Source organism: Chaetodon trifascialis, chromosome 5 (genome assembly GCF_039877785.1).
Source record: "Chaetodon trifascialis isolate fChaTrf1 chromosome 5, fChaTrf1.hap1, whole genome shotgun sequence".
In the NCBI taxonomy this organism is placed as follows: domain Eukaryota; kingdom Metazoa; phylum Chordata; class Actinopteri; order Chaetodontiformes; family Chaetodontidae; genus Chaetodon; species Chaetodon trifascialis.
In genome coordinates, this window is record NC_092060.1 from 21041986 (window position 1) to 21058103 (window position 16118).

The 16118-nt window shown below is 41.7% G+C and overlaps 2 protein-coding genes across 6 annotated transcripts in view; one reads left to right on the plus strand and one right to left on the minus strand.

The window, feature by feature from the left end:
- Positions 1-191: 191 nt before the first annotated feature.
- trmt12 (tRNA methyltransferase 12 homolog) lies at positions 192-4100 on the minus strand. The gene is made up of 7 exons (XM_070962866.1): positions 3903-4100; positions 3563-3731; positions 3263-3461; positions 3019-3169; positions 2780-2889; positions 2385-2542; positions 192-2058 (listed from the first exon to the last, which is right to left on the minus strand). Exons 1-7 carry the CDS (start codon positions 3953-3955, stop codon positions 1681-1683), a joined length of 1218 nt encoding a protein of 405 aa, XP_070818967.1. The 5' UTR covers positions 3956-4100; the 3' UTR covers positions 192-1680.
- A 2575-nt stretch (positions 4101-6675) lies between these two features.
- Positions 6676-16118, plus strand: part of zdhhc9 (zinc finger DHHC-type palmitoyltransferase 9) — a 29099-nt gene continuing 19656 nt past the window's right edge. For 2 of the 5 annotated variants that reach the window (XM_070962648.1, XM_070962649.1), the window contains exons 1-2: positions 6800-7287; positions 7396-7612. In XM_070962648.1, coding sequence (XP_070818749.1) covers positions 7449-7612 — 164 coding nt within the window. In that variant the 5' untranslated portion in view covers positions 6800-7287; positions 7396-7448. Of the gene's footprint in view, positions 7613-16118 lie in introns of all 5 variants that reach the window. The other 3 variants (XR_011602178.1, XR_011602179.1, XM_070962647.1) reach the window with 2 other exon arrangements.

Genomic DNA, 16118 nt, shown 5'->3' on the forward strand with positions numbered 1-16118 from the left:
CTCTGCTTGCCACAGCAGGGCTGCTTGTGGAAAATTTGGCCTTTTAAAGCAGCCCGATAAGTAGCTCAGTTCCCTTTTTCTCCCACATTAACAGTTAAAGGGTCAGTTTGTTTTAATGGAATGAAAAACTTGGAATCACGGGAAGTGCGCGGCTTTTACTTTGCAATGTATAAAAATACACACTGAGCATTGACACACTATGCCATTATTTATTGTCAGGGCGTATGCAAAGTGATGGAGGAACCACACACTGTTAAACAAATGATCACCTATAAAAAGTGCCTGCAAGTCACACAGGGTGGTGCTCATTTCCATTTCCATTTCATCTTGTTTTTCTCCTAAACAGCATAAATTAGTAACTTTAGTAACTTCTGCCCATTTTAAACCTGGTAATCTCTTCTGTTTTTAGTCCAGACAATTTAAATGCATGTAGCCAAAAGCTATAGCCAGGTGTCTCCATGTGTTTATAGACATAGGTGCCAAGCTTGACTGGGAATGGACAGGAGGTGGCCTTGGATATTTCTGCTGACTTTGTATTTCAGATGATTAATACTACACTTAAGAGGAAACTCATATGGGCCATCACTCACGAAAAAAATCTAACCGTGTCCGTTGAAAATGGCTCTTTTGGCAGGTGGTGCAAAGACGCATTTTGTGCTTTCACCACCTCCTCAGCAGACACAGATGGGTGACAAAGGGGAAAAGGCAAACACATTAACTGTCTTAGTAAAGCGTTAGTCTACCATAAGGCGCGAGAACAGCTTCAGTGCTCCTTAGCATAGATTTGTCCTGGAAGGATAAACACTGTTCATCCAGAAGATATCCCCTTATTTGGATCCAAAGTCTTAGCATAGCTGTTCAGTTGGGTTCAGACCTGATGACCGTGAAGGCCATATCATATGATTCACATAATTTCCACACTCATGAGACCAGTCAGTCAGTCCCTTGTATGGAAGCAGCTGCATTCTCCTTCTCCTCTCATTAATTTTTTCTTTGTCAACTGTCTATAGCTCAGAAGTGAAGCTGCCCTGTAGTGTTTTTGCAAAAAATTAACTGTTGCCTTCTGAAGGTCAAAAGATATATTGAAAAGGCAGGGTAGTATTACATGTTTATATGACACCTTTACAACTGTGTCAAATATTTGAATCCTGTGGTTTAACAAGTCGAGATACTGCTTTGATAAGTTTGGGTGTTCCTGTAATTACAGCACACTGATGTGAGAATAAGGAACAGTGAATGTGAGTCATGTCTCAGTCTTCAGCTTTTCATTGCAGCCAACTACAAAGGGTTTAGGGGTCAAACACTGGAGGGAAAAATCAATGTATAGAGTATAATGCCGCATGAGGCACCTAAACCACAGCTGTCCAGTGGCCAACAGATAAGCCTGTGGTTGAGGCATGGCTTGGCAGGTTCCACCATGTGATAAAAAAACAGTATGAGTGTGATGCAGGGTGCTTCTAAAAACACAGCACTTGTGCTCAGTGAACCTGCGTTGGATAAATGAAGGTTTATAAAAACACTGCAGCAGTTGACAAATGAAACAAGCATAGAAACCAGCTGGTGTAGCTTTTGGTTGTATTGAAAACTTATGGACAACACAATTGCCCATTTCTTCCTCTAGAAACATAAAAATGGTGAATTCCATAGTGTCCACTCAGTATCTGTGCTCATGTCTTCAGCTCAGGATGGTCTGCACTCCAAGTCCAGCACAATGTGGTGAACATGAGGTGCATATGACTTAACATGTTCAATGTGCTGGATGTTTGTTATCCACAGCGCACCAGTGATGTCCTTTAAAAGAGAGGTGATGCGGTTTGCTGTGTCATCGGCCCAGGCCTGCCACACCTCTCTGTCAGCCGTCTTCCCAGAAACCCTCTGGGTGGCATCATCGATTGCTGGAATGGCTGCCCTGTCCGGTAATGGTGAGGTAACGTTCTGGTGAATGTGCAAAATGCCACCAGTTGCTCTCTTCAGCAGTCGACAGGCAACAGGCCAGCCGTCTTCAGAGCTCGGAATGAGACCCAGGTTCACTCTGTCAGCAATGTCACCCAGCTGGAGCTGAAAAACATTTAAATCAAAAAACTCTTCAACACTGTTAATTAAATACTGTGATATTAGCTAAGAAATTCCACTTATATTTGAGTGAACTTTCTTTAGTTCTCTTTTGTGCAAATGCAGATAGCGTGGAAAAACCTTGGGGATGTTCCAATTACTGCTGGCATGATTTTCAGTGGAGATGGGAACTAATCTAACCACTAGAGGGCATAAGTAAACACTTTCATCCTTGTGGTGAAGTACTCAATTAAGACAGACCCAATATTGTAATTGTGTTTGAACAACACATGTCCCATCAGCAGTATGGGATGGATATGAAAACACATTACTTGTCGGTTGTCTCCTCGGTGAACAGTGCAGCGGTCAGACATCCCGTTTGCCACAAGGCTTTTCTGTAAAGCTTCAAGCGCGTCAGGGTTCCACTCACAGGCGTGAACATGGCTGGCCCCTGCATGTACCAGATATGGGAGAGTGAAGTATCCAATACCTGAAACAAGATGCAGTTGAGATCATTAGTTACACACCAACATCCATGGCATGATTCAATGTAAACTTGGTCTACAACCAAGATTCATCAGAGATATTCACTCTAACATCCTCAGTGTGGATTGATGTTTTATTCTCGTTATACTCGTTTGGTGATGTTTAAGTAAAAAAAAAAAAAAAAAAAAAAAAAAAAGTACTCTATCTTCATCTATGTAAAAGCCTGTAAAAGTTATCCCACCTGCATACAGATCCACAACAGTCTCCCCTCTGCAGTCAAATCCAGCCACTCGGAGCTTCTCTGTTATGTTTCCAGCTGAGAACATGCATTTGGTAACATCAAACTCATACCTAAAACAAAGGTGAAGACAGAATTTCAGACTTGCTCACACTTAAATTCATTCATTAATGTGCCCAAGACCTATTCAGTGAGTAAATCAACAACAAACAAATGTGTGATTGATGAGGACTGAGGCTAACCTGATCCTATTGTCCATATGTTTGACCCAGCTGTGCTCTCCCACCAGCATCGTCACCATGGGAGACCTAAATCCATTCCTGGATATTCGACTCATCTTTGCCAGCCGTTTTGCCCCCAGTCCTTTGGCCACTGCACTCCACAGCTGTTTATCTGAAAAAGTAAAAAGCTATCAATAAATGTCCTTGTTAATTGTGCCGTATACCTAGAACCATAGAAAAGTGGGGCTAACTTTGAGAGCAGTACCCATTTTCTTCCATAGTGGCAGGGAGAAACAGCAGTCTCCCAGCAGGACTAGATCTCCATGCCTCTGGAAGCTGCGAGGGAGGTCCCCCCTCAGCTCCTCCGTCCATCTTTCACCATGAGATTCCAACAGCTCCCGAAGGATTTTCTCCAATTTATTACCTTGCGTCCGTCGTGTCTCCTTCTTTGACTGCAGAGGAGACTGTGGTGAAAACAAACCAGAGATGTATATAAAAACTTTAAAGCTGCAGTATAGTGCTGTCTGTAGCTAATAGTATTTAAGTGAAACTCAGCTTTAATTACCTGACTCCAAACTATTTCACAAACACCGCCTGAAGCTACAATTGTTCTAAGAGACTGGAGATCAAGTTGTGACAGACAGGATGGCAAGATGGGTAGGAGGACTGTCCCATTTGAGTCTTTCAGTAAACACAAACTCAGGTCAAGAGCTCCTCCGGACTCTAGACATCTCCTGTAAGATAATACCTAAATAATTAGAGGCAGGCAGCGACAGAAAATATATAAAAGTTGTTAATCGAACAGTGTTTCTGTGGACACTGCTTGGCTCCCCACAACGTCCAATGTTCACATGCTAACTGCTAGCTAACTAGCTAGCTAGTCACTCACTTAGACGGCCTATTACCTGAACTGCTGTGCATGGCACTGGGACACACGAAGGCAGGGCACGCCGTCCATTTACAAGCGAACAAACAAATCCACTCTTCTTATGTTTGACGGTTCCAGAACGCTAATTTAGAACTAGAACAAAAATTACAGGTAACCGGTAACTGCTCCACAGCAGCACACAACGCGTGTTTCTAGTCGGATCATACTGAAGGACGGACGTTTGAAAATACAAAACTTTATTGTAAAGACAAACTGCTGCGTCTTAAATAAAACCACCACAGTTTAAGCTTTTCTGTCGCCGAAGCAGAGTCGTTTGGTATCACAATGTGATAGCTATAGTTTTATTCATGTTATATATTTGTTAAGACCGACAGCTTTCGCTAAACTTCAAGAAGGCATAAATCCGTTTGAACAAGTTACGCGCCAATGTCGACAGATGGAGACAAACAGCTCAAAAGTCATGAAGGTGAGTTATGCTAGCTACGTGTGTTAGAAATAGTGAAGTAACATTAATATACAGTTAAGAAAATGTTATTCTCGTTCATTTAGATGTGTCAATTGAACTACTTCATAAAACAGAATAAAAAAAGTCCCAGTCAATTGTGTCACGTCAATGCGTTAAAATGGCGCATGCGCCTACGTGCAGTGACAGATATTCTGTGGTAAACAAAGGTACAAGAAAACGATTTGAATAAGCATAGTCTCGAATGGGAAAACATTTTAATGACTTTAATTACTTTAATTCTAATTTTAGATATTTCAGGATTTTCTGTTCTTTTGTTTTAAAACTGCTTGTCCCAAATCACTATTGTGCCATAAAGTGGATCTAAAATACACACAGTTCAGTATGATTATAACTCTCACGGCGCAGGTTGTACTGCTGATTAAATACATGTTTTACTGAGATGCTGGTGCATGAGATTTCCAGTTCTATTGGAAAATGTTGGTGGTTTCATATTGATAGAAATATAAGCAGGATAAACTAGTAGACTTGTTAACTTGCCCTCTGTGATACTGGATGTGTTTGCACTGATGCCCCTTTGGAATATGTGTTTGTTAGGGTGATTGAGGTGCCATTGTTGTGTCATACCATTTTCGCTATTGGACATAAAGCTATCCATTTATCTGCTGCACATTAAATCAGTCATAAGCTTTCTGTTGGCAGTATGATCAAAGTACCTCATTCTCCCTGATCTCTCCTTATGTAATGAAAAATGGCACCCTATTTTGAATTCTGCCTTTTAGCTGTCATGCAGTCATGAGTACATTTGAACCTGAGTTGGCAGGTTGGTCAAAGAAACATCTGACAGGTCATGTATTAATAATATCCTGCTCTGGGGTGGATATAAAACAGCGGAGATCCTGACTGATGGAGACGTACAGGAGCTTTTCTGCCTCTGGTCTATAACTTCAGCACAGGCTGAGAGTGAAGGACGTTTGGTTTGCTCTCTGGGTCGTTTATGGTTTGGTCGTCCCCTGTGCGTCCGATAAAGTACCATTTCCTTTCCTCTGTGTAGCAACAAGGAGGCTGTAATGGCTGACTGTGCTGAGCCAATATTGAACCATCATAATCATCTTTTATGTCTTTACCCATAGAGACTTAACTAGGACTATTATGTGGCTTGTGTGGCCAGTGCAGATGTTATTATTATTACAAGCCATGAACATGTAACCACACAGATTTTAAATTATAAGCTCAAAAAAAGTGAAGACTGAGATAAATACAAAATCGTCACTGGCTGCAGTGTGGCACCCTAAGAGACTGGTACCGTCATGAGACACAACACAAGTGGCTTACTGTCATAATGGAAGAAAGTTTCCTGACTCCTTTTGACAACATAATTCAGACTAGAACCAAATTGGTTTTGAACCAACTGATGATGAACACAGTACAGTAACCACACCTGTTAAAACAACAAAAGAACTAATGTGCACATTGCATTTAAGTAAAAAAACACAATGATTTAACTCCAGATGTGGAAGTTTGACTCTTGAATAAAGCATAATAGTTATATATGGATATGAAATTAAATGCATAAATCAATAAACTATAAATAGCATGAAACACAAGAAAATGTTATGAAATTGAAGGTTGATACCGAATAAAAACAGTGAAAGTGAACATATCTTATTCCCCTGGTTTCCAGGGGTGGAATGTACCCAAGTACATTTACTTAAGGGCTGTACTTAAATTAAACATTTTGGACACAAAACATATAAAGAGCTGATAAAATATGATGTTTTGTTAGAAATTAAAGTACCCAGTTTAGTAAAGTACCCACACATTAACAAGTACAGTAATTAATTGTGACAGCTTTTCTCACAATTTTCAGAACTTTTGCAAACCAAACAATCAATTTATTAATCTGGGAAAATAACCAACAGATTAATCCAGAATGAAAATAATAATTACCACCTCAACCAACTACAACAATAAAATCCCACTTTTGTATTAATGCCTGAGTCCTAACACACAAGGGGCCATGCATTACTTCTATTTTTAATAATTTTAAGTACATGAATCCTCATTGTACTTGCATATTTTTACTTAAGTAACAGTATTTCTACAGTGTGGTATTAGTCCTTTAAATACTTACCTCTAGCACTTCTCTCAGGACCTCTGCAGTGTTTACCTGTGCTCTCTGGAGCCTTTAAACTGCACATGGAGCAACACCTGAGGGATAAATGCGTCTGGGGTCTGTAACCAATTATCTCTACTGATACACTTCACAGTCCCCTCCCTTGGGCAATACCACAGGCGAGCGAAGGAGCATATTAATATGATCTGAAGAGGACCTTCATCTGTGTCCTTTGTTCCCTCTTCTTTTACCTGCCCTGCCCCTTTAAGATTAGACATTTCAATCTAGGCGTGTTTCCTTCTGCCATTGACTAAAACCGAGAGCTGCATCCTGCGGGGGAAAAAAGCACATCAAACCTGTACATGCGTGCTGCCACACAGACGGCTATTTTCTTATTTTTTGGAGGATTTCTGCTTTTTACATGAAGGCACACTGGCCGTGTCCAGCAGCACGGTCGCAGCCTGTGGACACGGAGCAGCTCGCCTGTGCGATCATTTATGGTTTATCGAGATGATATGAATGTCAATCGGTCAAGGTCCGCTCTCCCGATGCAACAGCCGCGGCTGGATTGTGCAGCTTGTGGTGGGAAACATCTGCCGCAAGCATTCGGGTGAATTTGTGATAATTTGCCAATATTGAGTGGACGGTGAAAGGGTTGAGACTGAGCAGCGTGGGAGCCTCACTGTGGGAATGACATGCTGCAGCAAAGACGGGAAACTGGGAATAATATGGATTAGAAAGCATCGATGATGTGACTGCGACGCTTTTAAACGAAAATGCTTCACGGTCGTGTCCATGTGCTGAAATCTTTAACATTACTGAGTAAGTCGTTTGTTTTTAGTCCGAGGACTGTGTCCCATTGACTGAACTGTGTTTGTGAGAATACCTGAGCGCAGGAACCATCGGCTTGTTGTCTGAATCGTTTTACAGTATAACAACTGACATTAACCCAGAGGAGGACCGAGGACTGAACGGAGGACACCATGTCGGCGGTGATGATCACACGAAAGGTGCGGAAATGGGAGAAGCTCCCGGGGAAAAACACTTTCTGCTGCGACGGACGGGTGATGATGGCCCGGCAGAAAGGAGTCTTCTACCTGACCCTGTTCCTCATCGTCGGGACCTGCGCCCTCTTCTTCGCCTTCGAGTAAGTTATTTCCTCTCTGGCTCCTGCCGACCCATGGGAGGCAAAGACATGATTTGCTCCAGAAATGTCTGAAAGTCACTTCAGGGCTCTTGTTCTAACTCCAAAATTAGTATGTCCACTTAACCTTATCCAACATTAACCAAGTTTAAAGCTGCAGCAATTAGTCCATTAGTTGATTGACAGATAAGTCTTTGGTTCCAGTTTGTCTCATGTGAATATTTTCTGGTTCGCTTTGTGTTCTGTGATACTAAACCAAATATCTTTGGGTATCTTTGGACTGTTTTGAAGACGTCACCTTGTCCTCTGGGGACTTGTCATGCTATTTTTCATCACCTTCTGACATTTTATTGCATCCAGGCTGCTGCTTAGAAACTTCTGAGTCATCTCACTCAGTTAGGAACCTTCAGAAGCAAAAAAATTCGACCGCAGCCCATTGCTGCGGACACTGGGCCATCCTTCATGAAAGGAAAGGAGATAGTGCCGTCCCACAATTCCTTGCAATATTTAAAGCTAACTATTGTTGAACATCTGCGTCACATAACCACGTAGCCGAGCGTAACTGCGTTTGTGTTGCCTAAGTCCTCATGAATTCTCCTGAAGAGCTTTCCTTGACCTCAGCAGAAAACTTCATGAGGTGCCCTGATGATGAGTGAGGAAGGAAGTTGGTGAACGTGACTCAACCTAACATGAATCAATCTTCAATACGTTCCCTCATTGTGAACATTTCTGCCACATCAGATTTTCATTTTCGGCAATAGCGGTTGTTTAACAGTGAAACCACATCTACGTTTTCATTGTTTTGATTGAGAGACCCCTAGTGGCAGACATTAGTGCGCGTTTAACGATTGATCGCTTTGTCAATGAAATGTTAGAAAGCAGTGAAATATGCCTATTATGCCAAACCCAACTAACCATCATAAATCCAAATATGTTCAGGCTACTGTCGTACATGGCAAAGAAATTTGTGAAATTGTCACATTTTTGCGAGAAAAATTCCCGAAATGATAAATCAGTAATCAGAATAGTTGCCAGGAGTTGCTAGTAGTTGTTCAAACCTCAATTTTTACTCTCATCTCAACCATTTCTCTTGTTGCATTTGATCTACCTGATGTGTCCACAGTAGTTTTCAATCAGCACTCGACCTTTGTAAGCTTCTGAAATGGACTTAATGGTTTTGTTGTGACTTTCTGTATTGCCTTCATTTGCAACAACCAAGAAATTGTGTTTTGCTAAGCCCTCAGACACACTGTGGATCCAAGTTTTGTTGCTCCCTGTCAGAGAAAAGGTTTATGATTGACCACATACTGGGGTGTTAAATATTTAATAACCCACACTGTCCAGCTTTTCCCCTGGTTTAAGAAAGGAAAGCTGCTGTTTTCTGTCGTCTCAGCACATCTGTCTCAACCTGCTACTCGCACAACCCAGTGGACTCATTAACACTGCAAAGAGTGCCAGTCGGCTCGGATGCAGCATGTAAACCCAAATCCTGTCAGTGTAAGCTGCACAGAGGATTGTTTTTCAAACGACGAACATGAGTTTGAGTGATAATCATAAAACAGTGCTGCTTCTCATGTAGATCGCACTCGTTTTCTGTCTTTGTCCCACTTGTGTTGCTTATCTTTTCTTTTAGCCTGAGAAATCAGGCACAATGATTTAGCACAAAATGCTGCCCTGTAACACAGTAACCCCTCTTGACTTTGGGTGTGTATGCAGCTACCGGGCCAAATGGATCTGAAGTATATAGCACAGAAGAGAAGTAGCTGCTCTCACATCGTGCCAGGCCCGTCCCATCGCTCTCTCTGGCCTCCGGCTTTCGCTGGCGTCCGGACAGAAGGAGCTGTTGTCCGGCTCAGAGCAAAGAGGGAGAGATGATACTGCTCACGCTGAACATCCAGAGCCCAGAGGAGGCATTGCGGTGACTAATGGCTGGAGGGTTGTTAGCATACTATGTTCATATTACAGCGGAACATAATTATCTCTCGTGGGGGGATGGATATTAACGTGGAGATTGGACCCAGACAACATGGGGTAATTTTCAAACTCCCCATTACCACGGCATGTTCATATTGTACATATCTGATTTGAACGTCTTGACAGACTAATTGCCTTCTGCAAAAAGACTCTGAGGTTTAATGCGTTCACATACTGCAGCTACATTTAATAGAAACCTTAAAACAATAAAACCAGTGTTTCCTGGTATGAAGATTGTAGAATGAAACCTCTTCACTTAGTGTTAGTGCTGCAACTAACAATTATTTTTATAACTGATTAATCTATGATACTGAATATCTTAAGTATTTTCTGATTCAGTTGCTTTTAGTGAAACACTATTAAATAATTACTATTACATTTTATATTATGATAATTTCCCAGAGCTTAAGGTAACATATTCGTATTGCTTATATTGTCCAATCAACAGTCTAAAACCCAAAGATATTCAGGGATGTCCACCACTTTGGTCCAGAAATAGATATCTGCAGTGAAATGGACTGCCTTGAAGTGTTGATACAGACATTCAGACCCCCCTCACTTTGGTGAACCTCTGACTTATAATGCAACACACCTGTCAGGTCATTATTGTCCTGTACTTTGGTTTGTGATTACATACCTGCAAAATTCCCATCAGCCTCAGCTGCACTGTGTTTAGTGCTGATCAGCAAATCTTAGCATGCTAACACTAAACCAAGATACTGAACGTTGTAAACATACCTCTTCAACATCAGCATTTTGGCATCGTCACTGTGAATATGTTAGCATCCTGTCGTTAGCATTGAGCTCACGGCACTACTGTGCTAAATGGAGCCTCACAGAGCTGTTAGCATGGCTACAGACTTACATTAGTTGGCCTTAATCAGTTATCAGAGTAGTAGACTGATTTTCTGTCAATCAACTAATCAATAAATTGACTAACTGTTATAACTCTAGCTAATATGATTTATAATATTGGAAAACACAGTGCAGTGGCCATAATATATCAAAAACTCAATTAGTAAAAGGCTTGGGATTGATTAGAAACTGAGTTAAAGTCTATTGTGTGCACAACATGTGCATGACACTGCATCATTACAATCTAATTTTAAAGAAGAAAAGTCTCTCTGTGGGATAATTCTGCCGCATTTTGCTGTAGTGCATACTCGACCATAGACCATTCTGCTGTCCCTCACATTTTGTCTTGAGGTTGAGCCGTGAGCTGCACTGTGGCATTGACGTGAGAACAGAGAGGGCAGTGTCCTGGCTGGCTCGTATCCAACGGCAGCCAAGCAGACATCTCACTTTTATCACCAGCCACTGGCACCCCGTGCAGGGAGACCTCTCTGCACTTTAATTTGTGCTAAATTGCGGAAACGAGCAGTCAAATACACAAATGGAAAAACCCATTAGGGACAGCTAAACAAATTATTCACTGAAGAGGTGGGCCCCGCCTTTTTTTTCGTGTGCAGGCAGAATCAATTTTAGGACTCTATGTCCTTACCCTGTCAGTTTTGTGCCCATTTAATATCCACTGATCTCATGTTTTCTATTATTTTACATAATTACATCTACTTGTGATGTATAAAAGGCTTTGGTGGTCGTTTGCCAAATGTGTATATGTCCGCAAAAGGCCTCCTCACAGTTGGATGAGCACTTGTTTGGTTCCCTTTTGTATGTTCGTGTAAATGTGTATGTGTTGTGCGTACATGCATGCATATGTGCATGCGGGTAGCCACCTATGGAGCTTGGATGAAGGAACAAGAAACTGGAACACAGGGACAGTGTGTCATCTGTCTGTCCACCCCAGGACGCTGAGCTACGAGGCCAGAGAAGCATATGTGCATGTACCAAGACTGACTCTCGCTTTTTGCCCGTGCATGTGTATTTGTCTTCATCCTGCCGTACGCTGCAAGGTAGAGGCATCCAGTGTGTCCGGTTGACCCACCCTTCCTCCAGTCGGCTTCATAATATGTGATGATGTGCTGAGGAGAAGTGCAGGGCTCAGCCTGCAGAGTGAGCAGGTGCAGTCAGAGGAGATCTTGTAACTGACCCCTGAGCCTCCCTCAGCATCTAACCCCACCCTGCCTCCCTGTTAGCCAATCACAAAGCACTGCTGGGCTTGGCTAAATGATAAATAACACGATTTATGCCCTATTCAGAGTGCACGCTCCATTTACAGTAACAGTGATCTGCAGGCTTTGTTCTCTGGAAGCTTCCCTGGCAGAAGGAGAGGGCTGCCTTTCCTTGGACGGTGAAGTGATATTTTTTCCCACATCCTGTGCCTTGTAGGGAGGCACATTTTATATGTTCACTTTGTCTTCATCTGCTTGGTTTGAAATATGTGCTCTGCCAGAAGAAATAGCCACCTGTTTTGCCATGCTGTTGTGGCTGAAATCAAATCATCAGGTTTATCATTATTCTTAATTTCACTTAGTGAATATTCTATGACGCAACCTCTGTAATCCTAGCTCTAATCCCAGTAAAAGGAGCATGACCCTGGCTCTCATGTTTCATCTCCCTCATATGGTATTTAAATGTTGCATAACAAGGAAGACTGATTTAAACCGGACAACAGATTGCACCCTCTGGAGCTTTAGTGTAACTGCTTTTAAACTCACTCATATTTGTAGTCCAATGAGAGGTCTTAGGTAGCCTCTGTTAATGAGTCTTGTGTATTACCGCTACATTCGAAATACCTTGACATCTTTGAAAACTGTTTAACAACACTTACTGCTGTAGGTATTTCCAGATTACTCAAATACGCTTTTAACCATCTGGATGAAAAAATACTTAATCCACTAAAATGGAAAATGGTTTTTCAACCTGTGGCTGTGTTTCCTCATCCTGGTACCAAAACTGACATACTTAAAAAATCGGTTGATGTTGTAGTATTTGGTGTTTAACCTGTTTTACAAGTTGCACCTCCAAACCAGTGGTGCAAGAACCACTTAAATCCTTTACTTAAGTAAAAGCACCAAATACAGCGTTGTAGAAATACTCCATAATAAGTAAAGGCCGTCGTTCAAACTCCTATTTAAATAGAAGTACAGAAATGTACTATTTCATTAAAATGTAAAATTGTCTTGTTTTATATGTGACACTTTTGGTTAGCTAATACTGATGCATAAGCAGCTTTTTACTGTTGTAGCTGCTGAAGGTGAAGCTAGTTTTAAGTGACAGTGATATACTGAGGGGTCCTGAGATGATTAATGGGAGAGGAAATGGAGAGGAATATTCTATAATCTTTGCTGTTTTTGTGACTTATTGAGTAATTTTTGTACTTAAGTAACAGCCATCTAACTGAAACCACTGAAGAAGTTTAGAGGTGAAGTCTCTCTGTGGTGAAACTGCAAACAAGACATCTGAAACATGACAAGAGGCCTCAAGTGGACACAGATGTCCTGTAAGAGACCACAAGCCAAAAATGTTAGCAACCACAGGTTTAATCTCTAACAGTGTTTAAACATCATCACATGTTTTCTAAAAAAGGGAGGAGGAACTGCTGCTGTTTAATAAATGTACTCTGCATTGTAATTGGTTAGAAGTTGAAGATAGAAATTGGCAACTAAATACATGTACCTAAAAACGATACTTACCTGAGCTGCTGTACTTAGCTAGTTTTCACCACAGCTACAGTGAAAGCTGGTAGACAGATCTGACATATCTCTTTGTTCAAAAGGACGTTTGTCAGTTTTGGCTACCTGGATTTGGAAACACACTCACAACTGACTGAATATTTTCTTCATCCAGATGGTTAGAACAACTTGAAGGTTTCTGGAAATACCTTCAGAGCAGTGCTAAGTGTTATTAAACGACCTTCTGGGTTTGTCAAAGAGGGTCGCGTATTCATTTTTCAGAGGGAGGATGCTTGCCTCTGTGACTCAGATGTAATGGTGATACATGAGAGGCACAAACTGGAGAAGCATGATTACATCTGCAGAAAAGGCCAAAAGTTTCTGAGATTTGTGCTGCAGAAGGACTGCAGAGGAATGAAATCCCCCTCGAATCAGAATATTTACTGAGTTCAGTAAAGGAGTGGTTTTCTGTCTGTATATGAAAACACAAGAGAGGGCAAGTACAGTGTGTTAGCTTTTGTTTTTTTCTACTGCGCCCCAGAAACAGGGAGAACAAACTACAGATGTTTGTGTGACAGAAGGCTGTTACTGAGGCTCGCCGTGCATCTGCCTGCACAGCAAGTGCATAATTCATTTGTAGTATGATTCATGCAGATCGGCAACAGCTTACAACTGTTAAGTATTCATAAAGGAAGGGCTTGAAACGTTCAAAAAAGGCGAAATGTCATGACTCACGAAGGCGTGACTTGGTGACATAAATCCTGGGTTCAGTGGTTGTTGCTGCTGACGGCTTGTAGTGATTTTAATTCAGTGATACCCCTACTTCAGAAGCTTCTCATCTTTGAGCTCATGTCATCCTGAGTTAAGAGGGGGAATCCTCTGGATCAAAGTCTGCAGTAGACACACCCTAATGCATCTAATGCCCACCCACCCCATACACACACACACACACGCACACACACACAGAGCTAAGTGAACCTAACACGTTCCATGCAGAATGAGCAGTAATGGAGGTGGCTCGTCTCTGTGTCCTGTGTTATTGTTTTATAATCCTGATTGACAAATGACAGCTTTATGAAACAATCATAAGTGTGGTGACCACCTGTAATCCATAGCAGAGCCCTGTCCACTTTACCTGAACAGAGGTCTAATTATTAAACAATAAACCGTCTTTTGGCCCTCGAATGATTTTCTGACAGTTGTGGAGGGGCAGCACATGGCAGAAACACTTACTGTGCATTGTGAGTAAACTGAAGTATGATTAAAATATATTTTTGAAGTGTGTTTTTGAAGGATTAGGTTACAATGAATATGTAATCCCTAAAATATGATGTAGGCCTGCTCTGGGCCAATCACCAGACCCTAACCAATATGGCCTGCAGTTGTTGTACTAATCAGGGTGATTTAGACAAATGTGGTACATGCAATTTTCTAGGATTTCACCAAAATCCAATTAAACAGATTCGCTCCAGATTTGTGGATGTGAGGGTGTTGATCTGTAGCTCCCACCAGTCAGTGATGGAAGAAATGTTCAGATCCTTTACTTAAAGTGGCAGTCTTAAGGATTTCAGTCGTGGTTGATTTGGTGACACCTACATTTCCCAGAATTCTTGAGGCAGCAAAACAAACTGTTGTTTTAATAAGGAAGTCGTGCAGTCATTGGCCTTTGTCAATCATTTTGTGAACAACATTAATCTGCTGCACATGGCATCAGTCAGGATGCGGTGAAGCTGGAAGTGTTTTACCTCACTGAGTACTTTGCATCTTGTCACCTGCAGCTCCTCATTCGCCAGCACAGTGTGGCTGCTCCTGCAGGTCGGCAGGGAGTTTCCATTACTTGCTGCAATATTTCAAGCTGTCAGAAAAACCGCTGAGAATCACTTTTGTTTTGTTGGTGTATTTTGGATGAACGATTGCAGTCAGTGCTAACCTCACTGACAAAACACTTTGCATTTACAACTTCATAATAAAAGTCATCTCCTGTTTTGCCAGATAAATGCTTTTAATGTGGAGTTGCAGTAGTAGGAAATGTTTGGTTTGCATTAGCTGTAACTTAATGCAGCATTTTTTCCAGTAATGTTGAGGCTGATACCCACTTATAGAAATATTGCAATACTTTCATCAGCTGGCTATAGGCTCAATTACCACTGTGGCAATAGATATTGATTTCGAGATTATAATTTTAAGTTAAAGTAGCAAAAAGACAATGTAAAAATACTCCCTTACAAGTTAAGTCCTGCATTCAGAAACTACAAGTATAAAGTAGCATATAGGTGAAACACTCACATGAAGTTCAGTACTTGAGTAAATGTATTCTTCATCAGTAGTTTATCGTGAGCCTTGATGGAGAGACGGAGAGTTGGGTTTGAGAGGGAACATATAAGTGGTATGTGAGTGTCATTTGGCGGCCTGATTGATTGCCTCACTGATGAAAAGGTCTTCCACACGTGGACACAGGACCTGATTAAGTCCAGTTTTCCTGCTGTCTCTGTGGTGACTGATGAACACACAGTGTCACTGTGCCAGCACCACCCCGCTCCTCAGCGGCAGAGGAAACGGTCTCATCCAGGAAGGACGTGAAGGCTTGATGGGAAGCAATGATATAGTGTGCCTTGAATACCTACCAGTCATCATTACGGGAATTACATTTCATCGACAGACTGCCTCCCCTCAGTCTGAATCCACTGGCTGCTCTCTGCTGTCTCTGCACTAACAAATGGGCCAAACATACTTCACAGGCTTGGTCCAGTGGAAATTTCTATTGATTTGATCTGTGCTCCTAGTTTCCATTAGTGTGGGAAAAAAAGGCACTGCAGGGAAACCACTCAGACCAGTCCAGCAGGTGTTGTGTGTATGTGTGTATTGTCGTTACGTCAGTGCTCAGGTATGCTAAGGACTTTGGTCTGTACCATGTTGTTCTGACTGACAGTGTTTTTTATTTATTTATTTTTTTTACTCAG

What these genes read in the sequence shown, in the direction of transcription:
- trmt12 (XM_070962866.1), bottom strand. Translation starts at nt 3,955, where the DNA reads ATGGACGGCGTGCCCTGCCTTCGTGTGTCCCAGTGCCATGCACAGCAG. An exon ending in TGCCATGCACAGCAGTTCAG is followed by an intron (nt 3,732 to 3,902) that starts GTAATAGGCCGT and finishes ATTATCTTACAG; the next exon opens with GAGATGTCTAGAGTCCGGAG. An exon ending in GCCACTATGGAAGAAAATGG is followed by an intron (nt 3,170 to 3,262) that starts GTACTGCTCTCA and finishes TTACTTTTTCAG; the next exon opens with ATAAACAGCTGTGGAGTGCA.